We start from the raw sequence: 27,837 nt of genomic DNA, 5'->3' as shown, positions 1-27,837 counted from the left end.
AGCCGATTGAAAAGTTACTGATATTGCGTCCGTCTCTCCACAGTGCCTACATAGAATGCTTCAAAAGCCACCTTAGAGACCAATGCAAACAAGTGCACCTCAACACACCGGAGAACGGCGTACTGATCTTCGCTAGACGCCTCAACACACCGGGGAATGGCTTACTGGTCTCTGCCAGACGCCTCAGCACACCGGAGAATGGCTTACTGATCTCCGCTGGACGCCTCAACACACCGGAGAATGGCTTACTGATCTCCGCTGGACGTCTGAACACACCGGAGAACAGCTTACTGATCTCCGCTGGACGCCTCAACACACCGGAGAATGGCTTACTGATCTCCGCTGGACGTCTAAACACACCGGAGAACAGCTTACTGATCTCCGCTAGACGCCTCAACACACCGAAGAACGGCTTACTGATCTCCGCTGGACGTCTGAACACACCGGAGAATGGCTTACTGATCTCCGCTGGACGTCTGAACACACCGGAGAACAGCCTACTGATCTCCGCTGGACGCCTCAACACACCGAAGAACGGCTTACTGAACTCCGCTAGACGCCTCAACCCATAAGCTCTGGCACATAAGAGCACCGCTCTGGGACCATTTAGTGTACACTGCTTTAGCGAATGCCATGAGTCTATGCGAAGAGAGACATTTCATTACCCAATACCATAAAGACCTAGGCTTTGGCAAACGGCCGTGAATCCGACCTGGAGGGACTTATTTACAGCATGGAATACGGCCCACAAATCTTGTCTGGTTGGCTCAGCCAGAGCCTGGCGAAAGTGAGCGTCGACATGACCCAACTTCATGTGATTGGCACTCATCAGATGCTAAGCAGTCTTACCCGCGTCACGCGTTACGTGTGTGGCACGTGCATTGCAGAGGTGGACGCTGTCAAAAACCTGGGCGTGCCGTTCGACAGACGTTTTTCTTTTGAGCCATATGTAGGCAAGATCGCGAATCGGCGTGATGGTTTGCTCATCGGATTGCTCCACGCTGATCACAGTCTGCCATTAGAGGTTCTGCCCACTGTCATCAATGGCCTTGTTCTCTCCATTGTACGGTACTGCATTTCCGTCCACGGTAGCGCATCGAAGCAGCCCATGCGCTGCATTCAGGTATTACATTTCTACGCTCGGATAAAAAAATAAGATATCGGGCCCGCAGTAACATGACTGGTATTTCCTGGTGGTCGTTACTGGTGGCTGGTGTTTGACTGGTGTTTGTTCGGTGACGTGGCTTCGCGGCTCGGCTGGCTCTCCGCCCATAGACTCTGTGCGCATCGTTGCGTTTGCTTGCTGCGACGAGCACTGGGCACTGAGGAGCCATTCGCAATCGCCCAGCCAATGACGCTTTCGTGTCAGGTGCAGCAAAGAGGTACCGTGCCAGCGGGCAAAAGCTGTTAAGGCCAAGGGTCATGAGGACTGAGACAGGTAAACGAAGGGTCATGTAGAGAGCCGCCACTGCATTTAACTAACGGCCAGTAGCCGTGCGCAACAATTCTACAAATGTCCTGCGCTGAAGAACCGCTTGGTTTGTTTGCGGTGCTCGAACTTTGTGTGTGTATGAATTGGCTGTATCGCGTTGCACCCAGATTTGTCGCGCAATGTGTGCCAGTTCAATATGCTGCTTAGATGCATGCACCCTCATCAATGCCTGTCGAATGTCAGTAGTTGTGTTCATGTAAAGCCAAACAGGGGGATGGCACATGACGCACATGCCGTATGTAAGTAACCATCGGTTCAGGCAGAATAAGCCAAGGAGGACCACATCATGTTATCCTGGAACTTTCGGCATTATTTAATCTTCTTCATGCAGTTCTTAAACAATCCAGCGCATCATATAACGAACACGAAAAGGTCTCTGGCAATGATTTTACCGCCAGACTACGAAATACTAGCGGCTGTGGTGCGCGGCTGACAGGTTGGCGACTGCTGTGGTGCGCCGGTGACAGGCTGGCAGCTGCTGTAGGCAACGCTGACAAGTTGGCGGCGGCTGTGGTGCGCCGCTGACAGGTTGGCGGCTGCTGTGGTGCGCCGGTGACAGGCTGGCGGCTGCTGTGGGCAACGCTGACAAGTTGGCGGCTGCTGTGGTGCATCGCTGACAGGTTTGGCGGCTGCTGAGGTGCGCCGCTGACAGGTTGGCGGCTGCTGAGGTGCGCCGGTGGCAGGCTGGCGGCGGCTGTGGTGCGCCGGTGGCAGGCTGGCGGCTGCTGTGTTGCGCCGGTGACAGGCTGGCGGCTGCTATGGTACACCGCTGACAGGTTGGCGGCTGCTGAGGTGCGCCGCTGACAGGTTTGGCGGCGGCTGTGGTGCGCCGCTGACAGGTTTGGCGGCGGCTGTGACGCACCGGTGGCAGGCTGGCGGCTGTGGTGTGCCACCTACAAACTGGCGGCTGCTGTGGTGCACCGATGGCAGGCTGCTCGCATAGCTGCATGGCGGGGACGTGGACCGACCGGCAGCTGGCGTAAAGAAGCTGAGGGACTGGGAGGCTGTGATAGCATGATGCCTGAACGGCATGATCGGCTGAAACGGCTGAAATAGCATCATCCCGTCGTTTGGCGTTTAACTACTATATATATATATATATATATATATATATATATATATATATATATACGCTCCGATCACGTGCGGCATCGCGCGGAAGGTCGCTAGTCGTCCTTCTTCCACGGCCGCTGTCAGCTGTCCGCCTGCGTGAGGGCGCGGCGCTGATTCATAGGCGTGCGCACGCAAGGCACGGTAACTCGCTTCGAGTTTCTGGCGGAAGAGCAGCACGCTGCAGAAAGCACGCATCGGGCTGCAGGAGGAAAATACGCTGCAGACCCAGCCAGGGGTATCACAGAATCGCTCCGTGTAAGGCCCTGGTTTATTCCTTCACTGGTGCAGGTCGCCATGAGCCTCAGTGATGGGCCCTGGTTTATACCTTCCCTGGTGCAGGCCGCCATGAGCCTCAATGATGGGGCTTGGTTTTTCCCTTCCCTGATGCAGGTTGTCATGGGCAACAGCCTTCCATGGCTGCTTTGAATCCTCGATATTCCCCACACTGGTTAAAACGAAAAGAACATGTTAGCATTAAGTCCTAAACCTACAGCACGGTAGTTTGTAGCCGTGGACTGTGGGATCGCGGTGGCTCGCATGCATCCATTACGACCTCTCTACGAGAGCGAACTGCACGCGCCGTGTGCGGGGGACGACCTGCGCGCCCGTGTGGGCGGGGGGGGGGGGGGGGGGGCAACTGCACGCACTGTGTGCGGCGGACGCGGCCAATTCCGGAGCGAGTGCGGAGTTCCACTGGGCGGGCATGGCATCAAGGCGTGGTAACAGACCTATATTTATTCTCAGTTCGCACCGTCAACAAATCATATGTGCATGTCAGGTGCATTTCAACATTGTTTGCTTATCATCGGTCATGAGGGTCAATGCGGTTTTTACTAATCATACGAACTTTTAGTGTTCGATTTATGGTTTATTGCCACCAGTTGTTGAAACTGGTAGTTTTCAGTCTTAATTGAAATACATCACTTCATACTGATTCGGGTTGAGTTGTTACCGATTCAACTAGTACTAGAAACCAGCAACGAATGTAATCTGATTTTAAATCATGGAAAAGGTATGGATTCAAATTAAGCCCGATGCACCGAGAACTGGGATGGTTCTCAATTCAATGCTTCATCTAAAGCGAACCGAGAACCGAGAACAGGTGTGCTCGGCACAGGTCATTAGTTGACACTACCAACCACGACGCGCCGTTTTCTGGACCCCAAGAACACCGGGGCATTAGCACCCAAGCAACACGAACACACCAACGGCGCCAGCTGAGCACCGTTCGTGCCCACTCACCAGTAACGTGGCAATATAGAAGAAGTTTCAAATCTGCCTATCCAACGACTGCACAGGCATGAGCTGCAGTTATTCCGCTTCGAATCATGGCTCGATTAGCGCCGCCAGCGTCGTATGTCCGCCACTTCATCGTGGATGCCATACTCCCAGGTAATCCCACGTCCGACATCCGTCCCTTTTATCCTGAATCTCGCTTCATCCTGCGTCCTCGCGACACCCCGCTTGTCCGGGGCAGGCTGCATGCGTCAGCCACGAGCAGGCTGAGAGTCCCGTGGGAAGGGGGACCCTGACCGGGCACCCGCGCATGCTCGAGTTAACACCCGCCCGGGTGGCCGGCTAGATACCCTTCGCTCAGATGGGGGTCAATTTGACCCCCCTGAGATCTCGGGAACTAAGAAAGCTAGAAACACCAAATTTACAGGGTGTCTTGACCTATACGTGAACTCACCTAGGTCAAAGTTTTAGCTTCCTAGGTTATGACCTTCAGGTCAAATAAGGTCAAACATGGTCAAATTCCAGGTTGGTCACCAAAGTGCCCCAGAACCTAGGAAACTGTTTCTAAGAGGACGGCCAAAATCCCATTTGAGGTCAGTGACCTTGTTTGACCTTTTGAGGGTCATGGTGACTAAAATCATACAAGACTGCTCTGAGTTTTGCATTTGAATAAGCGACAAAGATTACGCTAGGCAGTATGTTCATAAAACAAAATGTCGACCCGGGTCACCTCAGGTCAATGACCTTTTCTGAATTCCAAGAAGTCAATGGAATATGTATAATGCGGTTTCTGCTATCAATAAATTTGAAATAAGCACCACAAGCTATCTCATACAGCATGCAATAGAGTAATAAATCAGATTGCTTGTGATCTTGGTCTGACCTTCATACATGACCTTAGGTCAACGTACTTTGCTCATTCAACATTTGTAGTGCCTAAGAAAGCATTTCAGAGATGTATGGCTTCGTCAAACACTCCGTTATTGTATCAGACTGGACGATTCCCTAGAAATTACCTTCGATGAAACCATGGTCTGACTTTGACCTGCCATAAGTCAGCGACCTTACAAGGTACATATATATTTTTGATGTCAAACGATTGGCTATTTAATTGTCTATAGCTATGCAAAATTTGGTGGGGCTACGCCACGCCGTTCGGAAACCATTCTGGAAAAACCTTTGGGGAGGGGTCAATTTGACTCCCACCGGAGCGCTTGTTAAAGCTCGGCGGTTGGCCCCCCAGGCGCATGCACGTCTGTCCCAACGTTAACCATTTTCCTTCATCCCAAAGCCCCGTGAAATGATCATATCTGGTTGAAAGGGCTCTAATCCAAACACCAAACCAAAACCCACGTCCGATGCACAGGAGCAAAGATCCGAGGTTAGTGAGGTAGCCCTGCACTTGATACACATTTGCTTGGATTCGGCGTCGTACTTTACGGTTGACCTGCTCGATTGGATCGAGTGAGTTAAAGCCATGTTCTTCTGTTGCAACATTAAAAAGAGACCCTGATCGGCTGACTCACGTGGATGGTTTTTGGAAACAGGATGGCTGCTTAGGCTAGCTCGCAGTGCATGTCTTGACCCCACTTCTCTGCAGCAGAGTAATGCCGGTCAACGGTCAGTTTTAGCCGATATTTTACCATGTGGCCTATTATAAGAACACAGCCGCTCCACGCCAGCCTGGCTATTCCGGCAACTTGTCAAATGACACTGACAGACGAATCACGTAAGCGTGATTTCTGAGAAACAAACGTACATGTCTGCAGCGGCGCAGTCGATGAAGAAGTCCAGGGAGCTTGCAGCTAAAGAACGCGGCGACAAATTTGCCCTGAGGGCGTACACTGATGCTGATAGAGGCCAAAGCATGCCGCCACTTGCTTTCGATGGGTGCGGGCAGGTCAACTGAAGCTTTGCATTGTGCGTGTAGTACTCGGTGGTAATGCGCGGTGGTAATGCACGGCACATCGTGTACCGTACATTGCGTGGTACGATGCGAGAGGATTACACTTCTTTTAGGGATTGTGAAGGCTTGGTCTGACATGACTTGCACCTTAAATGACTGTAATCATTTCCTTGACACCCATTGATGACTTTGGTTCATGATGCAGTGCGCCTGGAAACAAATTTCGCGTATTCACAAGACTTGACCTGGTATAACGTTAATCTGGTGTAGCGTTAACGTTACTTTAACGTTGCCCTAGCCCTCGAGTTATTCCGGGAAGGTTATGAGCGTTGGTGGTGAGTACGCCATGACGCCTTCACATGTTAGGATTGCTGGAGAAGATTTGGTGCACGCGGGCTACACAGGTCATGGAAAGCCGAACACCATCCACTTTTTTTTCTCAGGACTCAATCATAACATCTGACGTCCGCTGACAAATCAACAGGTCGAAACGTTGGTTACATGCCAGCACCCCAGACGAGGCTGTTAGTGTAGCGTTACGCGGGGAGCGCAGGTTTGACAGATGGGCGCCATCTGCAGTGTTGCGACGGGCCGCGCCGTTGTGCAGTTTTGTTCATGAGGTCTGACATTCAATGACAGCAGTGCCCCATTGTGCACTTAAGCTGGCCGGTTTGCAACGCATACTTAGCTCGTGCTGCGTGCTGCACGCCATGCCCCTTTCAGAACTATATATAGTTGTGAGGCTGACCCGTTCCTACTGAGACACATAGGAAACTTTACTGCTGAGGAGCGGAGCAGAGGTTGAACTAAGGACGTAGCGATCTTTGGAGGACTTCGTACGGGGGAAAGAGGGTTCTTTCCGTACTACAGTCGTCTGACATGAGGCAGGTATGACTCGTCCTGCAGAGCATATCGCCTATCATTCTCGTCACTACGTCTCGCGCTCCAAGCATTAGCTGATTAAAGCTGCAATTTTAATTCGTTTATCCTATGTTGTCTGTATCTATGTTGTCTGTTTATACTTATGCTGTCGGTCTACGTCTACACTGTCTATGTCTATGTGGTCTGTCTATGGCTGTGATGTCTGTTAATGTCTTAAATGTTTGTGTCTATCTTGAGCTGCTATTACTCCCACTGATCCTTAGAGTTTACCGAATTTCATTCCAGCCGACGCAATTACTTTCTACTCACACAACGCGCTGCATTCATCCTTCATATCCCTAGGAAACCTTGACCCCACAATTTCAGCCTCTAGTTCCCTGCAGTGGCGCACAGGGTCGGAGTGGAGTACTGTTCCCTAACATTCTGCCAGTAGAGGATAACTAAAAACCTCGGCTACAGGCCTCATATTACTTTCCTCCCTTCCGAAACGTCAGGATATTTCACACGAAGAGTCCAGGGTCATCCGGATAAGGCGACAGTAGTGTACAGCTAAGACGTCATCGTCATACAGTCCAGAGTGGCTTTTCATCCCTAGGATTGCCCAGGTAGCGTCCTGCCCTAAGGAGAGCATGCCGTCCCAATGCCAACCCCTCGAGCAATTTCCTGGTTGGGATCCCATGCCGGCTTCACTGGGGCGACATCTTTCGTCCGCGTTTTTTGAGAACGTTGTGACGAGTGCCGAGTCGGACATTCCGTTAAGTCTTATGGGCACCGTTCCAAAGATTCCCCGGTGCCTGTGCCTGGACCCAGCCCAGACGGAGTGTTCCTGGATCCGGCCCGGACGGAGATGCATACCGGCTGACTGGCCGGCCTGGCCACAGAGGTGGATGTCGACTGACTGTGGTCGGTCTGGGTCACAGAGTGAGGGAGCGCGGCGTCAGGCGGCTCGGCAGTCGGCAGTTCGACGTAAAGACTGTGGACAGCGGCGTCTCCGACCGGCTTTAGCTGGAGCCCGGGGTGTGGCTTCCTCGCTTAAATATCCGCTCAGCAAAGCCCAAACCTGACAGTTGAACTTGGTGCAAATAGCGTGGTCGCGCAACAGCAGTAAAATTAAAATTACGGGCATATGGTATGAGATAGCAATGTTGGATGTGGCCATATAACAAAATAGAAGTTGCGTAGAATGGCAACTCAGAAACTACTGACCTGGTCCTTTGCATTTGTGAACCAAGTAGATGACGTTAACCACAATAGATGACTGGTCTAAGGCAGGCAAATGAAAGCCAATGAGATATTCGGGGTACTCTCCCGACTTTAACGCTGGCTCAGGCTGCCCGTGATGACTGCAGTCAGACTGTTCGTGAGGTAGATGTCTGGCTCGGGCTGGCCGTGATGACTGCAGCCAGACTGTTCGTGAGGTAGATGTCTGGCTCGGGCTGGCCGTGATGACTGCAGCCAGACTGTTCGTGAGGTGGATGTCTGGCTCGGGCTGGCCGTGATGACTGCAGCCAGACTGTTCGTGAGGTAGATGTCTGGCTCGGGCTGGCCGTGATGACTGCAGCCAGACTGTTCGTGAGGTAGATGTCTGGCTCGGGCTGGCCGTGATGACTGCAGCCAGACTGTTCGTGAGGTGGATGTCTGGCTCGGGCTGGCCGTGATGACTGCAGCCAGACTGTTCGTGAGGTAGATGTCTGGCTCGGGCTGGCCGTGATGACTGCAGCCAGACTGTTCGTGAGGTAGATGTCTGGCTCGGTCTGGCCGTGATGACTGCAGCCAGACTGTTCGTGAGGTAGATGTCTGGCTTGGGCTGTCCGTGACGACTGCAGCCAGACTGTTCGTGAGGTAGATGTCTGGCTCGGGCTGGCCGTGATGACTGCAGCCAGACTGTTCGTCAGGTAGATATCTTGCCCGGGCTGGCCGTGATGACTGCAGCCAGACTGTTCGTGAGGTAGATGTCTGGCTCGGGCTGTCCGTGATGACTGCAGCCAGACTGTTCGTCAGGTAGATGTCTTGCTCGGGCTGGCCGTGATGACTGCAGCCAGACTGTTCGTGAGGTAGATGTCTTGCTCGGGCTGGCCGTGATAACTGCAGTCAGACTGCTCATGACGGGTAACACAAGCGATAGCCCTTAATGCAGAGCTTTTCGATGTCATCAATGAGATAAACATCACAGGAGCACAGTTAACAAATACCTATCCAAACAAATAACTGGATTTTAAATTGATATTATTACAAGCCCTTCCGCGCCTTTGTGTCGGGTTGCCACAGCGTGTAAGTCCGACTATTGTGAGTGTTCATTAGCACGCCATAGTTTTGGGGGCTATCACCGTCACCACAGAGCCATATTCAGGCTTCGTGTCGGACCACTTTCCGGGTACGTTTGCCATTATTCACCACAAACGATGCGAAGAATATCCTGGTCACGACGATTTAAAACGAAGGCTCGCCTTCAGGGTTTCAGCTGAAAAATGAGCGAGGCCGCAACGTTGGTGAGCTGAGTGCAACAACTAGGGTGGACCCATGTAAGCTATGGTGCCCTTGTCATTCCCGAGCCATTTTTGGCCCCCTGATCAGCCCTTTTCCGGTTTTAAGTTAAGCGAGTTAAGGCGGTGACGACTGGAAATAGCTGCAACTAAATATTTCACTATACAGCTAAATGTCTTAAACAGCTTACTCAAGATAAGAATGTCTATGACCAGTCATGCTGACTGGTTATATGACTGAAGTGTCTCCGGTGTCTCCAGTGTCCAGGTCATATGACCTAAGTGTCTCCAGCACACGTCTAAAGTGCAGACATGCTGTTACGATTGCACTTTTGTGTTGTAAAGTAGATCCCGTCATGCTACAGGTGAAGTATACCCGTGCGTTTCCGTAGAATTTTGTAGGCGTATTATTAAGGAAAAAAGGAAGTAATCCAACTATGCGGAAAACATGAAGCAAATCGCGCTGCCAAGCGTATGTCACGACCAATATTCAAAAATCCTGAGGCCAGCATAAACAGAAACTGTAAACCAAACAACGGACGCGGAAGTAACACGCACAGCAGAAGAGCAAGAGTACACATATGGGACAAGCTGCCTAAGGATCAGGAGACCAAAGTACAACAGCATTCTCGGTCATCGACACCGAACAGAGCGAACCATTCCAATTGAGCCGGGGTTCAGCAGATCGGGATTGTCCGGCCGGAATTCAGCAAGGCTCGGGTTTCTCCGTGTGGAACCCAGCGGGCTCGGGTTTCTTCGTCCGGAGCTCAGCAGGTTCGGGATCGTCCGGCCGTGGCTCAGCTGGCTGGGGCTCTCTGCTCTGAAAAAAGAAAGTACGATGGCATGTCTCCAGTGAAAAACAACCACGTTCGGGTGGAAGGGTTCGTCTCCATGGTAAGCAAAGCCCAAAATTTTCTTGCGCCCCCTTCAAGATCACACAAGTGCCAACCGGTTCATCTGTGGTTGACATCACATGGTCTTGAGAAGGTTTACTCGATCTTGGGTTTTTGGCTGTCATCACTGCCAGCTGAGATACAGGGTGTCGCAAAAAGAACGCCCATATTTGTTGCGTCTGAAGTCAAAAGCTGTTCTCACGGTTCCAAGTTTTTTGCACTGTTGGCATCAAAAGACTTTGAAGCTTTAGCCAGTAGCATGAAACGCCAAGTGACAGGAAAGTCATATGCAGTTTACAAAATACGGTTGAAGGTGCGTCGTTCCTCTGAATACCTATCTCTCCCTCATCTCAGCTTCTCTGGTGACACAAGGAGTACCACGTGTGGTCAAGCATGGGCGTTGAAGCGGGTGTTCACTGCAACCATGCGACGAAACGCAGACTGCCGTTACGAAAACAAAGTGACCTGTGGAAAGATACCACCGGGTACGGATAAATACAATAGATATTAACCTTCCAGCATGTGGACAATAACCGCGGCTGCCTGCTGTTCAGCTTAAGCGGACATCTTCAACATACCGCATATCGGCTCAATATGTAGCTTCCCCAGCGACCATCATAGCTTAGACATGGTGAGAACGCAACAAAAGCGCGTGACACACGATCCGTGGTCGAAACAACCACTGCTCCGCCGTCTCTTTCTACCACTGCTCCGCCGTCTCATACAACCACTGCTCCGCCGTCTCATACAACCACTGCTCCGCCGTCTCATACTACCACTGCTCCGCCGTCTCATACTACCACTGCCCCGCCGTCTCATACCTCATGGAAATCTTATCTTTGCAGGCCATTTCTTTTTCGCATTTGTGCCGACATCATATTTGCGATATGTGTTATTCATATCGTTTTTGATCACACGCCGCAACGAAACAGTGGAATGGCTTAACCATTGGTTTTAAATCTCATCAAGTGCGACTCCTTCGATCTTTGAGTTTCGTTGTTTTGGCTCCTTAGCCTCTCAATCAGGGTTAAATTGCGGGCAGCCAAGCGAATTTTCTCTCCTCAATGAATTCCTGAGTGAGCTAGATGCAGCTTCACAGCACATGCTCAAACCGTATACGCCTGGATTCAGATCTCGCAAGGTTGAGAGTGTTTCTCTCTCTCTCTCTCTCTCTCTCTCTCTCTCTCTCTCTCTCTCTCTCTCTCTCTCTCTCTCTCTCTCTCTCTCTCTCTCTCTCTCTCTCTCTCTCTCTCTCTCTCTCTCTCTCTCTCTCTCTCTCTCTCTCTCTCTCTCTCTCTCTCTCTCTCTCTCTCTCTCTCTCTCTCTCTCTCTCCCTCTCTCTCTCTCTCTCTCTCTCTCTCTCTCTCTATCTCTCTCTCTCTCTCTCTCTCTCTCTCTCTCTCTCTCTTTCTCTCTCTCTCTCTCGCACTTAAGCTTGCACTCTTACTCTCATTCGTGTTCGCGCTAACGCTCGCACTCCCACTCTCCCTTATGTTTTCTTGTGGATAAAGATAGATGGAGTGATAAGTCAAAGCATAAGCATGCTCAACGCTGTTGAAATCTTAAAAATAATGACGCAGCATCAGCCGTACGGTAGGCAAATGTATATGCCAGCTTCAATACATGTTGTTCTCAACCCGATAGCTCACTAGCGGCCTCAACACTGTCCGACTCATAGGTGCGTCAGCCATAAACCGGGAATAGGGCCAGCGCCTCCGTTTCTGATACCCCTCAGGTCTCAAACGCGTACAGCGAGCTGGTGCCTAAACCGGGGGAGAGGGCCCATGCAAAGTACAGAGCCACGTTGGCCTTTTGCGCCGCTGAGGTCACAGCCACCAATGCCGTATACCATTACCAGTGGATCAGTTTTATCTACTGACAGTGCCACCTATGGCCAGACCCATAGCCAAGCGGTTTCAAGCCATGCGAATTCACGAAATTAACAGAAAACTACAAACGTGAACTCCCGCCTCCTAAACTCCGATGAAAGGCGGGCGATTCAAGGCATTCATCAGATTCAGTGCCATATTTACATATCAGCCCTCAAGGACATTTGCCTCGCCCCCTCAGCGTCAGATTTGTAACGAGCAGTAATATGTGCCCGAATGACGAATGACGATTAAAAACCAAAAGTATAAGCGGACAGATCAAAACAGAAAAATGGAAAAAGCCGTTTTGATGTTATGCCATACATTTGAGCAGTACTCCGGGTCTTCAGTGATTTTTCCGCGTGCTACGTTGAGCCTCCCCATTGCGAAATACTGCGCACTCTCTTGATCAGACCCATGGGTACGGATTTCCAAAGGTACCTGGCTACATTAGCCTGCGTATTGACACCGTTGCACATGCTGCAAGTTGGTCAAGTGTGTGTCACCAGGATATCTTGCCGAATACCATCAAACCGGTGAGTACATGTGGATGGCAGACATACAATAAATATATTTTGGCAAATCGTTTTATATTTCATGTGATGCAGATTATGCTAGAATTTAGGCAGCAAGTGCAGCGTACGTGCGCCTGAATACATGACAATTGTTTCCTATTTAAGAGAGGCAACACAAGTAACACATCGCCGCTTTTACCCACCGTCTATATGCGTCTGCGCTTATGTGCTATAAATAAGTTTTGCCGGCACCGAAAACGGTACTTGCCAGTCATGCATGTCGCATCAGGAATAAGCACGAGTACCTACCCCGATGTTTCACGTCGCGCTCAAGACGCCAATCTTCTCTCCTGTCATACTCACAGTGATTGTTTGTACTGGTAGTACTTTGTACTTTGTATGTACTGGACCCTGCGCCAGTCAGCCCAACCATATCAGGGTGTGGCAGCCCATCCACATCAGGGTGTGCCAGCCCATCCACATCAGGGCGTGTCAGCTCATCCCCATCAGGGTGTGTCAGCCCATCGACATCAGGGTGTGTCAGCCCATCGACATCAGGGCGTGGCAGCCCATCCACATCAGGGCGTGTCAGCCCATCCACATCAGGGTGTGCCAGCCCATCCACATCAGGGCGTGTCAGCCCATCCCCATCAGGGTGTGTCAGCCCATCCACATCAGGGTGTGTCAGCCCATCCATATCAGGGTGTGTCAGCCCATCGAGATCAGGGTGTGCCAGCCCATTTACATCAGGGTGTGTCAGCCCATCGACATCAGGGTGTGTCAGCCCATCGAGATCAGGGTGTGCCAGCCCATCCATATCAGGGTGTGTCAGCTCGTCCGTATCCACATCCATCCGCAACAGTGTCCCTCCTTAGGACATGTCTGGATCCGGAGCAGCTCCGATGTCTCACCGGCTCGGACGGCTCACTCTGGACTCCGGATCCAAAGGCACCGGCCCCACCATGCCGTCCGAAAAAGGTTAAAATGCCCGGTGGTTGGTTTTCGGCGCGCTGGTTTAGGATCGGAGGAAAACGGCTGATCACGTGACATAGCGTGACGCGGCGGACAATCACAGCCATCAGTCCATAAAGGAGGGGGGTTGGGCGGCCGGTCCGTCAGTTGGTCCGCTCGAGACCACGACCGAGGTGCAGTGACGAGTGGACGCAGCCCCCAGCGGACCCAGCCCCACAGGCGCCAAGATGCTGGCGTGGGCGCTCGTTCTGCAGCTGCTGCAGCTGCACGCCGACGCGCCGCTGGAGCTCTGGAACTACGAAGATCCGATGGCCTGGAAGACCTACTTCCCGCTGTGTGATGGCCCACTACAATCGCCCATTGACGTGGTGCCAACGCCCAGCAGCCGCGGGCCAGAGACTGAGCGCGTCAAGGTGGACTTTGCGCCAGGCTTGCAGAACGGCGAGATCAAGGGCATGAACACTGGCCGCAACATCAAGCTCTTCTTCCGGCCGGAGAACTTAACCGCACCGCTCATGCAGCTCTCCTTTCCCAGCAAGCCGACTTTCGGCACCTACAGGTTCCTGGAGATGGTCTTCCACTGGGGAGAAGGCCAGGGTGACCATGGTTCCGAGCACACTATCGACGGCAAGTTCTTCGATGCCGAGGCGCAGATGGTGTTTGCCAGCAACAAGTACGACACGTACGAAGAGGCCAGGAAGCACCCGGGCGGGCTGGTGATTGTGGCGGTGCCGCTCAATGGCGCCTGGAACCTGCCTGCCACTCATCCCATGTTCCCCACATTCGAGATCGATTTAATCCTTGAGGAACTGGCCGCCATCAACAGCACCATCCACATCAACGCTGACCTTACGCCGATGATGGTGATGATGCAGACCGCACTGGCGCGGTACTACAGCTACTACGGTAGCTTGACGGAGCCACCCTGCAATCCAGTGGTGCTGTGGCTGGTCTCGTCCACCGAGATGTTGCTGGAGCAGGAGTTTATCATCCAGCTATACGCCGAGATCTTCCAGGACGAGACGTTCAACATAAAGCTGATCAGGAACCGGCGGCCCATCCAGCTCAGCAAGGGACGATTGGTCACAGAGAACATCAGTCCGCCCTAGACGCGATGTCTGGGGCCAGCACAGCATGGCGCCAGGTCGGCAGCTATCACCCATTGGGACGGCATCAAAGGCGCCGTCACTGGCTGGTGTCAGGACCAAAGGCGCCGTTACTGGCTGGTGTCGGGATCAAAAGCGCCGTTACTGGCTGGTGTCAGGCACCCACCACCGACGCAGTCATGCGATTTTGACGAATAAATGCGCCGCGAACACGTGTGTATGCGTATGGCTGTTCGGCATACCATTACGATGTCCAGCTAATGTATGAGTTTCATGATCCTTGTGTGTGATTGTGTGACGTAACATATTTACTTGTATATAAATTCCCGGGGCGTGCGTCCCAGGCATTATTTAAACGATCATCCCCGGTCATCATATAGCCGTATGTGTGTGCACCGTTGCATAAATGCTTGTAATAATAAATAAAACAGAGCACCTGTTTCGTAGGTCTATGCGATGTTCGTCATCAAAGCATGAGTACGAGGTCAACCATGATACGAGAAGGCAACGCAGCCGAAATACCTTCCTAACGGTGTCATGGCTTATACCATCGGTCCAGTAAAAATTGATATACTTTGACTATTTCTACGAGTTCTTTTAAGAAGCATTCTAGAACAAGTTGAAAGTTACATGGTGACGAAACATGTCTGAGGATGAAAATTTACTAATTTAGTTGGACATTATGCAGTTTTGTCACAAACAATTAACCATTAGGGCCGCGATTCATCTAAGCTACCGTGCTACCAGTGGTTGAAATCCTGCTCCATGATTGGTCGGACCGCCATGATGGATTCGTGACGCGAAGGTATGACGTCACACTTGTCGACTTCTGGGCTTGCAAAACGTTTTAACATCTCGGGAGTCAGCGGGACATCCGTGAAGATGGCGACGCGCGGCGCGAGTGACATCATGTTAGTGGTTGGGGTTTTTAAGTCAATGTGCGAGCTACTTGGGATTTAGTGGATTCTGGTGCGTTCGAAGCATGCGAATTTATGACAGGCGGCGGCTTCTACTAAAAACTCTAGGGCTTATGAAGGCCAGCCGAACATGTGCTGCCAGGGCAATATTCGCTGTGTAGCCAAGACTGCACTACTGAGCTGCTATGCGCAGCCATTTGTCTAAGAAACTAGCGAATAGTACAGTGAACATTTCAAAAGTTTGATGCAACTCACCCAGATGACAGTGATGCATGCCTTCAAGTAGGTCGGCATCTAATCGGACTACCGGAGCAGTTTCTTTTATTCATCAAAGATGAACGTCTTGATTCCCTTGCTTGCTTTTCAGGTATAAGTGGAAAGCACACGAGACCCCTCCGGCTGCTTATATCTAAATCCACAAGAGCATTCGAAGTATGGGTGTATGAACAGCGGAGGGGGACAGGAGGCCATGTCTTCCCCCCCCCCCCCCCCTCCACTTTTCAAGGTTGGGGGGCTGCAGTGATAACTGTCCCCGTCCCACTTTTCGGATTAAGGTTGCGTTTAGCTCAATTTTGCATCGCATTAAACATGTATGCCAATTTGCCTGGCTCATCAGTCATCTTTCTCAACATGCGCCATCTTTTTTGTTTGCTTATTGGCCATCGCTCAATGTCAGCCACGGGCCAACGCCGCACGGCCTATGGAGTCTACAACGCCGGGCGTCGGGGCTGTTGTTGCTATGACTCACGAGCGCGCATGTTCAAAACCGTACTGCAGAGTTTTTTAATCGATAGTTAATTCTGGCTGAATCTTGAACATTTTAAGACGAACATGAATTAGTCATGTTCATACAAATTTGGGACCCTCTTTCATCTACAATCCACGTTCAGGGGTCTTCAATATCTTTGAGAAACATAGAAAAGGCATGACATGGAACTGAAGTCTATGTGACAATTATTGGACCATCTACGGCGATCAGGGATGTTGTTGCATCAATGAGTCTTCCTGTGCTGATCCGGGGTGAGCTGAGCGGGTCAGAAGGCCTCCCGTGTCAGGGAGAGGAACAATGTGATATGATATATATTTCTAATGGCCTCCGGATTAACCAGGAGATCCCGCCCCGTGTCGCCAGTATGACAGCCAGAAGACATTTCGCGATGGGGTGGAATGGCTCTTCAGTCCTTGACCGGGACCGGTAATATTCCCCCGGTGTTATAAAAAAGAACGTCACTGTCCGCAAAAAAGTACGGCACCGAAAAAAAGGCCGGCACTCTCACCAATACTATAAAACAGAAGATGCGACGTAAAATCTGTTTTTTTTTTCTTCTCCGGTTGACGTTCCTTTTTTGGCCCAAAGAGCAGACAGCTGTCATGCCGACGCACATCCTAGAACAATAGTGCCTTGAATAATAGGAGGCTCAGTAAGACTTGTTTATCTAAAATTGTAATGTTTGGTGTTTCAATCATTTTTAATAATTGTGTCATATATTCCAATCTGTTTTTGGTGAAGAGTATTAACCCGTAATGCTTGCTGCCGATGGTCATCAAGAACCTACCAATTATGAGTGCAATGTATGTCGCCGTAACGGTCGCCATTGCAAACCGGCGCCATTGAGCAGCGGGGCTCGTTTTCCGGTGTAGATTGCTTTTTGTTTTACATTGTTAAGAAGTAACCAACATGAAGCACTCCGAGTCGTCTGCGGAGAAGGAGGAGCTTTCATGCTCATGGGCCTCATGAAAGACGTGAGCAGTTACAGTAGCGGCTCGCATTGATTGTCACCATGGATGGGTTAATTGCATGACAGTTATCAAGGACATATCACGGGAATGCGGACCTTTGGCGAATGCCATATGAGTCGGTTGTTAATTCATGAATGATGTACTTTTTGATGCACTGCAAGTCATTTGCTTCTGTTTTTGTTGTTCCTTAAGATGTAAGTGATGAATCAAAGTCATTGACATGTATAACAAGAGTATCTGCATGTAAGAGCATATGTTCATTTTCAGGGGTTATCTGAACTGCTGACATATGGCCTCACTTAGAAATGACCACTCTTTATTTGTCATATCAGCTTCGCAACTAATGCAGCTGCCTGCTATCACCCCCTGGCCACAGACAAGAGCATCTGAGTCTGAGCGTAGCTCCACAGCTGAGTGGGTTTTGTCATTACCATGCTGGTTAACCATGTCATGCACAGATGTGAGTGTATTCATGACAGGAATTGCATAAAATTCCTCAATGGCCAATGTGTAGTGGACATTTTGACCAACATACAAGTACTTCACACTTTGCATCAGTGAGTAAGCATGTCCTGTGAACGAACAGTTCATTGGTCTGCACACATTGCAGTCAGCATGCAAATGTGTGAGTGTGGGTTACACCAATGCTGAGCCGCTCCACACTGAGGTAATGATTTGCATTCAGTCATTCATCAATGTGAAGGAATCAATCGTTGTGCTGCAAAACTTACATGTCAAACATATCTGGTAAGACCAAATAAAATTTTGAAATCGCTTAACTTTGCCTTTTTCAGACATTGCTGTGTGGTCATGACCTCTGTGCATGATGGCAATGTTGTGTACGCTGCTGAATCTGACCTGGGGGTGCCTGCATACATGGACATAAATCTCCCTGACACAAACAGGCGACGATGGTAGTACTCTGCTGCTCTTGTTCGAGGAGCGCTCTGACTAACCGATTACTGAATACCAACGCTCAGCCAATGGCCCGATTCGAGCGCTGATGATTGGGTGGCTTTGCGCGACCGTGCACCGCCGCGTAGAGGCCGAACAGTGTACGCTGCGTAGAGGCCGAACGTCTCAAGGACGGCGGGGAAGCGGCGCGCAGCGAATAGTTTGTCGTGGAATGCCTTACATAGCCGAGTAGTGCCGCGTGACCTATTTGGCCATGAACAATGTTTCCACATAGACATGTAGCAATAGGATGATCAAGATCATGCGATGCTGCTTTAAGACGCACACAATTTGCTGTGCCTGCGGTTCGCTTCATTCTGAGTTAAGTTTTTTGGTCGTTTCCCCAAGTATTGTTCAACTTTGCGCACGCCCCTGGATACAAAACAGGTATTGCGGGGCCAGTGGATGAGTTTGGCCCCTCTTCCGGCTTTGGTCGCAATTTTACTTTCAACCCATGTTTAGAAACCCGAAACCCAACTTAACGAGATAATTGATGGTACGTAGCCCGCTTGTGTGGAGTAGCCCGCTGGTTGACATATTTCGGGGCAAATGTGAGGGCCTCTGTGTGGCACGGGCTCAGAGATGCCGACAACGGATAAAACACGCCTTTTTGTCACAAAATTTACCTGCAACTCTAGCCGAACGAGCTGGTGTGTGGTTCCTTGCTAAGCTGGGACTCCCTCCTCCTCTCCATCTCAATTCGTGCTAAATCTCCCTCCCCGAATGGAGTTCATGCCTTGTATTCCTGAGAGAGGTTTCGTCTCATGTATTGTTCAGCGTTCCCACTCTCCCAACCAACCTACATCGCGAAACTATGCTCCAAGTAATGAGAATGTAAGCTAGTCCTCGTGCGAACCCAAACTTTGGACACCTCATCGTATTAACTGCATATAACATGGTTCTGACCATTACAACGTCGACAAGAAATAAGCCCGAACCCAGAAAAAAGCAGGCTGTGTGACTGTATTTCGGGTAGTGGGTGAGTCATTTTCGCTGTTCATCACAAACTTTCCAACTCACGTTGCGCAACTCCACCCATGCACTTGGCGATATACTAGTTTGAAAGCTGATGCTGATTTACCGATCTACTTGGGTGACCGGACCTGCTGGCGACTTAGTGCCTGCGCATGGTCCGTAATCCACCCCAAGTGCGGCGGACAGCACCTCGAATTTTTTATAGCATTTAGCTTAATAGATATTTCAATATACGCCGCCGAATCAGCGGCGGAGTTGCCATCAGCCGCACCAGGCGCACCATGCGGTTGCTCGCCAATACGTCACACGAATGATGACCGCGCACCACCGCGCGCCGGACGGCGCGCATTCAATTGCTACGTGATGCACGCTGCCGTTGTCTTATTGCTACGTGATGTGCGCTGCCGTCGTCCAATTGCGGCGCGCAGCACGATAAAATCCTTCCAGGGTGGTTCAGCGCCCTTGTGTGGTCGCTGCCAACACGGATGGTGGTCGGTCGGCACCGACCATCGGTCGGCCAACGGCCAAGGCATGACAACGTCGCTGAAACCAACCGCTATACCACGTCTCATGGCGGTGCCTCAAACCCGTAACCACGAAACAAGAGCAAAATAAACGGGACAGTTCCCACGAGGACACAACACATTCAAGATGCGTATCACAGGGTGGTTTGAACCGTCAGGCTGCTGACCTATTGTAAAATTTCCTTCATCAAAGCTCCATGTTGCAAATTTCATGCATGAGCTTGCATATGTTATAAAATTCTAAAGGTACCAGTACTTCGGTTAACAAAATTTGCTCAGCTGAGCACATCACGATCAGCAACATAACACAAGTGACAAAATGTACAACGCCATTTAGCAAACTGCTGTCTGTTGCGTGACGACAGACAACAGCAGCAGACAACACGTGGCAAACAGCGGCGATGAAAATGCGGGCATAAATTTTTTAAACTCTTAACGCGCGTCCTAGTATCTTGGTATGACACAATGTGCCTAGCTGAGCACGCAGTGGTGATTGAACAGTAAACGAACGCAGTGGTGATTGTTGACAAGCTATGACCCACGCCCTATATGTGTTGTTATATACCGTAAGACCCGCACGCTGTCTTCGATGCGCCGCATGCGGAGACCCATATGCAGGCACGGGAACCGGCGCTTCAGTGTGCCGAAGGCGTTCTCCACTACCACGCGTGTGCGACATGAGCTCGGTTGTGACTGCGGGCAAAACGCTGAAAAGTACGACAAAAATACCGGAGATTCTTAACAGCAGCAACCGAGCACCACCCCGCTGAGGATGCATGATACATCACCCTGTGTCCCACGATGGTAATGATTGCACCAGCAGTACAGTGGCAGTGCTCCTGGCACGCACTGCACCCAATATCGTCCACAACTTTCTGCTAGTGGCAATGCCCTGACGGTACATGTCACCGTGCCTCTACGGTGAGCTGTCTTGGACTTTTATAACTTTATTTATAGATTTGAGCATTCCGTGTACACAAGTTGTGTACTGCTGGCTTTTTCTACCCCCGCGCTATGTGCCTTGTAGAGTGTTAACATTTGTCACAGTAAGATCAGCCTGTCACACAATGCTGTAAAGAGGCAGTAACATGGCGGATGAATATGATAGGTCACGTGATTCATGATAGCGTAAGCGAAAGGAGTCGGAAGCATGCACACAATCAGACAAGCAACTCACGCTTCCTCTGCCAGTGAAGCTAGCGCTGGTACTGGAGTCATGAGCCATGGGGTGGGCGGGTAGGCGCTGCCTCCCAAAGGCAGGCTATGTGGCGCTGGGCCACCAAGTCTTCCGAGGCTTAAACGCAAGGTAAGACGTGCAATGAGAACAATGGTTGTGGCTATTTGATTATGCTCGTCGAAAGGGATGGACAATATGCAGGCGACACTGATGAGGTGACCTGGCAGATGGAACTAACAACAAACACGGCTGGCCAAGCAAAGATCCCAGCAGGTAATACAATGCCATTTGTACTATTGACCACCTCTCTTTGTGTCCTACCTAGCAGCCAAGCCCTTAACCAGCCAAGGATTTTTCCCTCAACGCCATGCAATTTTAATTGATATATGAGGCGTCAGCGTGACATCTTACTACACGCCTCGCTAAAATCTAGACAGACAACATCTAAACCATTGCTTTTATCTATACGACCAGTAACATGCTCCACAAACTCTAGAACATTTGTCAAACAGAGCCTACAAAGAAAGAAACCATGTTGACCATCCATTGTGTGATTGTGTGAGTGATCCATTGATGCCTTTCTTAGTGTGGCTCAGTGCTAGCCTAAACGAATTTCTCGAAGATCCTCCATGCTAGTGAGGTTAGACTCACGAGCCTGTACTTGCTGACAATTTTTTTTGGTCCCCTTCTTAAAAATCGCTACTACATCGGCATTGCGCCAGTCCTCGGGTACTTCTGCGAAACTCAATGATATGTTATATATTATCATAAGAAGCCAAGCTACGCACTAGCCCATTCATTTAACGCTCATCCATATATCTGGTCAGGTCCGGCCACCCTATTAACCTTCATTTTCTTCAAGTTTTCCCCTCCCATACCCTCGGCCAACATCAAATCTGCAATACGGCTCTCAGTCAGATCTTGCCTATTTTCATAGAGATCATACATAGTCTCCTTTGCAAAAACTGAAGAAAACTGCCTACTAAGAGCATCCCTGTCATACATGTTCGTGTCCTCCACTGAGGACTTTTCATCTTCCTCGAGGGGGCCGGCAGAGGATCCCTCAGGTTTGAATTTGTAGTAACTAAAACATTTTTTAACGTCACCAGAGCAAGTGCCTGCTAGGTGTATTTCTGATAAATTTTTGACTACCCTGATTTCCTGCTTAAGATTTTTGTTGCAATCCTACATGCTCCCTTGTTGCTTTCTGTGTTCTGCGCCTTTTGCCTATCATATGCCTTCTTCTTCATTACCAGCAAATTATGCACCGCCTGTGCCAGCCATGGCTGCCATGTCAGGCTTTCTAGAACTATTTTCTCCTATTTTTTCTAAAGGTAATGAAATTTTTCTGTACTTTTTTAAACTATCCTTGAATGCTTCCCACATCTGATGTGCAGTGAGACCAGTTAGAATATCTTTCCACTGAATGCTAGCGAGAAAGTCTGTACGTTCTTCAAATCTAACAAAACTCGGAATAAGAGTACGATTAACCTTACCTGAATAACCTAGACACGTTGAAAACCTTAAAATATAATGGCCACTATTTCCCAGTGTCCCACCTACTGTCAACGCATCTACCAACCTCTCCTCACTAGTCATAACAAGATCAGAAACCTCATCTCCTCTAGTGGGTTCGCACATCATCTGCTGAAGAAAATTTACTTCAAAACAAGCGAATATATATTTGTGGCCATTGGACAAGTGGTCAAAATCTGCGTTCAACCTGGGATGTTGAACTTCTTTTTAGCTCACTGTCGAACAAATTTTAACTTACATCACCTAGATGATCTATGTTCACCCTCCCATCTCCAGAAGCTAGCTCCCTGAAGAACATGTTCGTACACCCTACTCAGGACGTGTACACCCTTTTCAATGAAACGTAGTCCATCTCTCTGATAGAGGTCCTTTACGATTGAAAAACCTGTCACACTCATCAACAAATGTGAGGCAAATCTGGAGAAGGGAAAATTTGCAAAACGTTTTGCTAAATTTCCCTACTCCAGTGTTGACCACCAGCGCCCTGGAACTCAGCTCACGAGATGCTCCGATCTTGGGAAGAATTCCTGTTATTACCTTCCTACCTCCACTATGCTGTTTAGTGGCCAAAAGGGTCCTATAATCCTGAATCACGTCCTCACTATTTTCCTGCCCTATATTATTGACTCCGAGTTATACAATGACTGCACTGACATGGTTTTCGCTAACGCCCTGCACTACCACTGGCACTAGCTCCTTGACGTTGGCTCCAGGCTTAGTGAGGCAACTCCATCCTTTCCTTCCTTCCTTTACAAAAAAGCCCTATTGAGATGTCTAGCTCGAGAGTTCCCTTTTACTACAACCTCTCCTTCACCATCACTTTTACTTGAACCTGCCTCACCCCTGTGATCATTCAGCAGTGTCTCAAAACTGCTCCTAGTATGCACAGATACACTTCTTGCATTTACCCGTGGAGGCCTAGATCCTTTTCTCTGTGCTACCTGCTATCGTTCATCCGTGTGAGTGGAGTGCTCCTCCTTACTACCATCCTGACCTACATCTGGCCTATTCTCTTTAAGCCTGTTCTGCCTAACCTGTATCACGTGACCCATATATAGCCTAACCTTCTCACTCCCGTCCTGCCTTAACTTTAGGTTCTTGAGCTCATCGAGCACAGCTAAAATCTGACTCTAGCTCCCCGCACTCCATTGACACCTTCGCCAACTTCTCATTCTAATACAATTTATACAATCCTGTCTATCTTGAAAATCTGCTGTTCTTCCTTCAGATATTACATTGTCATTCCCAACTTCTCCACATACGCTCCTCACCGTCCCTAGTTCTCCTTTCAGACTGACGATCTCTTGACTGATCAGCTCACACCTGCATTCACACGTTCTGGACCTAGCGCTTTTTTGTACGTTTTTTATTCTTTAAGCTTTTTGTGATTTTCATATGCGTTGCACTATCTAACAATGTTCCGTCTTTGCATGGGATTTTCACCTGAAATAGCCTTTTTGAGAACCTTTTGATGCCGTTCACGGCCATTCCCTTTTTAGGACCCAAAGCCCTATGGTTCCTGAGTTATACGCCCGCAAAAGTACGAAAAGTTTATTGGGAAACTATTCCAAAGTCATCTGGCATCGATGTCGTCATAGAAACGTCATATAATGTCATCATATTACAGGCTGTATTCTGCTTATGGTCAAAACAGCCTGGCCGCTGATACATTCGCAATAGCGATGATGCGGCACGTATGATGCAATCCACGGAAGGCGATTGGCTGCTAGCAAAGATTTCGCTGCTAAATGCGTGTCGCGAACGTAAGCGTGAGCATTTTCGGGTTGTGCGGCACTCTTCGTCAACGGATCATCTCTTTTTATCTGTAGACCATAGGTCAATGCTATAACAAGAGAACGCCACTGTCTGCAAAAAAGGGACAGCACCGAAAAAACGGCACTCTCCCGAATGCTATAAAACAGAAGATGCGACTGCAAATCTGACTCTTTTCTCCTGCTGACGTTTTTTTCTTCTTCTACAGATGTATTTCTCAGGGACAGCTCGGTTGGCGTGTTGTGTACCGCAGCAAAGAACATTGCGCTGGTTTATGGGCTAGAAAGGCATTATGAAATTAGGGAAATATTACGGTAATTGTATATATATATATATATATATATATATATATATATAGATGCATATATATTCACATATATGTATATATATGCATATATATATATATACATATATGTGAATATATATGCATCTATATATATATATATATATATATATATATATATATATATATATATATATATATGTATTCTACTTAATATTCAGCACGCATTGTAGGACAAATTTAAATATTGAACACACAAATTGTACCCTAAAAGTACAAACTCGTGAGTTGTATTGCCATGAACGCCGTTGGGACATTGTTTTGATGGGAGGTCGTGGTGAAATGCGGTATTATGACCAAAAACCAGTGAGGACATTGCGAGAAAACCTGCAATTTGATAGTCCTGTGGGTTGTGCCAGTGTGAGTTCACACTTATTTGACATTAGAGTGTTAATCAGACGCTTGAAATAGGTGTGATCACTGGTGGTGCGTGCCAGTGCCTCGTATTGATCTTGATGTGATGGGAAGTGGGCGTGCGAGATTTGTACTTCTGAGAGAGAACATTGTTTTGGCATTCTGTAAATCTGGTGACTCCCAACAAAATGTGATATATTGATACCTGCCTCTATCTTTAGGTTTGTGTTTGAGCATGACATGGTAGCCATGTCGGCAAACTGAAAGAAATACTAGCAGCCATGCTGCAAGGGTGTTCAAAGGCAGTTTGCTACTTCATTATGATCTTGCCAACATTTTGAACCTACTGAGGTATTACAGCACGTAATTAATCCATTGCATGTCATTATATCAGCAAATCATTTAGGCAGTGGGGACGGGTGAGCACAGCTCATTCATGCACGTGCTCATTTCTCTAAAAAAATAGCACGCTCCTATCTTTTACCTAACATAGCCTATTTTTTGGCCAAATGCAAAAGGGGCGCAGAAGTGTTGTGGAAAGCCCGAAGTGTTATTAATTTTTCCTAGAAACACCTTAGTAACTACTCAAAAACGAAAGAACACGACACAACTAAACCTAAACCACACGCACACACACACTTAAACTAAATGTGCTTACGTTGGCTAGGCTGAACGCGGTGGCGCCTAATGCACTTGTCAAAACTTTTTGTTGTTTGTTTAGACTTAACGGATTTGTACTTCACAATGCAAAGTGATTTAAGCACTTTACCACCATCACCTTTCTCTGACGCCCCAAAGACACTTGTCTATGATGTCTTCGGCCCCTCAAAGATTAGCAGGATTTTGACATAAGCCTTCGATTTTATATCAGTCTTAGGACGGGCCCTGGGGTGTCAGTTTGACTCCCTCCCGTGGAAAGTTTTTAGATCAAGTTCCAAAAGGCACGGCGTAGCCGCGTCAAACTTTGCAGAGCCGTGAGCAATTCGATGGCGGATCTTTTGGCGCAACAAATCAATTGTACCTTGCGAGGTCGCCGACCTGATATCATGATTTGGGGTTTTCAGGCGCGTCGGCTACAGGGGGTCATGCAGTGTCCACGATTATCAGCTTAGGCGGGGCCGCAAATCAAACAGGTTTATCAAACGGGTCACTCTGCAATGTCTTGAGGTTCAAGCATGGCGTCATGGTGAAAAGTGAATGGAAAATGGAGGACGGAAAGAAACTCGAACGCCTTGGGAGACTACACAGCATGCTAATAATATCCTAAAAAGTAGCATAGTGTGCGACTGTGGGCGTTGTGTCCGAAAAGCTGGACTCGCATTGCTGTTAGGTGGCGGCAAGCGACGAGCGCGTGATCCTCTGTCAGCGGGCCACAGCATCGACTGCGGAGCGTTCTTTAGCCATCCAATAAGAGGTGGCGGTGCGTAGCATATGCGTGACCTATGCGTAGTGGCAAAGGGCAGCTTCCTCCTGTTGCTGCGGAAACACGACTGTAATGGTTCAATCAGAGTTTTACTGACGTTAGCTTGTTGGCACTCAGCGAGTCCCAGTGATATAGCTATCGCTTCTGCATAAAGGACGACTCTGCGTAATACATGTTTTGACCTGGAAGCGATCTTACAGGATTGCCTGTCCCAGTTGTAGCGCGCTTTGCTGCCGCGTCGGTAAGATCATTTCCGCAGATCGCGACGTGACTCGGGATGCAACACGGTGCGACCGTTTTTCCTGCTCGATCCAGTGCGGTAAGACGCGAAGCCGGAAGAATCAAATGTAAATCGATATCGTCCACCCTACAAAACAGATAACTTTGATGATGGCTTTAAGCTCGGAAGGGAAAGTCGACGTGTGCACACGCAGCGTTAAGGAGCGTGCTGCGGAACCACGTACAAAAGCGAATCTTACACCTGCATCCATCTTAGAACCATCCGTATGTGTCGCCAGGTATCAGTCCAAGGAGGCTATGTGCTCCAAGGCTGTGTTTTCAAGTCCCGTCGCGGGAACGCTTTGCTTTTGCATGTTGGATAACGAAACATGCACTTTTGGCCATGCAAGCTCACAAAAAACAGTCTTCATGGATTTAGATCTGAAGACACATCGTAGGTTCAAGCCGGTCGTGTCTATAAATTCTCGCATTCGTACAAAGAAGGGGGAAGTTTATTGTAGCAACTGAAAGAGCCTTGTACGCCACCCGAAAACATCATTTTGTTGGTGGGATGATCTGGAAACTGCACTAACTTGCGAGTTTAGTGCAGTCCCAGCATCTGCCTTCGCGGTGCTTGCGGCGGCTGGTAGCCCTCCAACAGCACGCTTTCTATGGGCGATGTTCGAAAATGATCCTGTGATAGCGCGCAGTGCGGCGAGGTGCACCGTGTTCAAGCTACGATTGGTCGGGTCTGATGTACCGTTATAGATAAAGCAGCCGTAGTCAAGCTTTGGGGAAACGAGGAAATGGTGCAAAAATAAGAGCGTCTTCCTACAGGCACCGTATAGTGTACGTCCCACGCACCGTAACCTGCTAAAGGGAGCGTGATACATTTGAAGATATTGAAGCAAGCATCATATGTGATGAAATAAGCCCACTTATAAGTACGAGTATACTCTTAAGTCGAAAAGGCTGCCCTAGACAGCACCCTTTCTCCGTTTAGTAAATGTGTCCATCAATACCTTACTGTTTGCTTACGTCATCGTACTTGGCACATCATTGATCGTGAATCAACTAACAGTCATTATGAATCAACCAACGGTCGCTATGAATCAACTGACGGTCATTATGAATCAACTAACGGTCGTTATGCGTGAAAATCGTGATCACGAACGCTAGATATGAATGACTCGACAAATATATCTTTGTTTGGCCTTGATCAACGCATGGAAAGTGGAGGGGCAGGAACTGAATGACGTTTTTATGGATTCATAGATGCCTGAGTGACCTTGCAAAAGGTCGCCCGAAATCGTCTGCACATCTTAGCGGGCGTGTAGCTTAGAAATTAGAAGGATTTAGGTTTCAGCAGGGGCAGGGTTGTGAGCTACACCAAATGATCTTCAAGATGACTTCTTCAGTTCAAACCCCCGTACAAA

At 49.1% G+C, this 27,837-nt stretch overlaps 1 protein-coding gene across 1 annotated transcript; it reads left to right on the top strand.

Moving 5' to 3' along the window:
* Nucleotides 1–13,520: 13,520 nt before the first annotated feature.
* LOC119093089 (carbonic anhydrase) lies at nt 13,521–14,906 on the top strand. The gene has a single exon (XM_037215978.1). The coding sequence runs from the start codon at nt 13,588–13,590 to the stop codon at nt 14,467–14,469; it is 882 nt and encodes a 293-aa protein (XP_037071873.1). The 5' UTR covers nt 13,521–13,587; the 3' UTR covers nt 14,470–14,906.
* Nucleotides 14,907–27,837: the final 12,931 nt, after the last annotated feature.

The sequence above is a fragment of the Pollicipes pollicipes genome, unplaced genomic scaffold (assembly GCF_011947565.3).
Source record: "Pollicipes pollicipes isolate AB1234 unplaced genomic scaffold, Ppol_2.1 Scaffold_4002;HRSCAF=4701_pilon_pilon_pilon, whole genome shotgun sequence".
NCBI lineage: Eukaryota > Metazoa > Arthropoda > Thecostraca > Pollicipedomorpha > Pollicipedidae > Pollicipes > Pollicipes pollicipes.
Note: the sequence above shows the minus strand (reverse complement) of the source record. Positions and strands in the feature narration are given on the sequence as shown.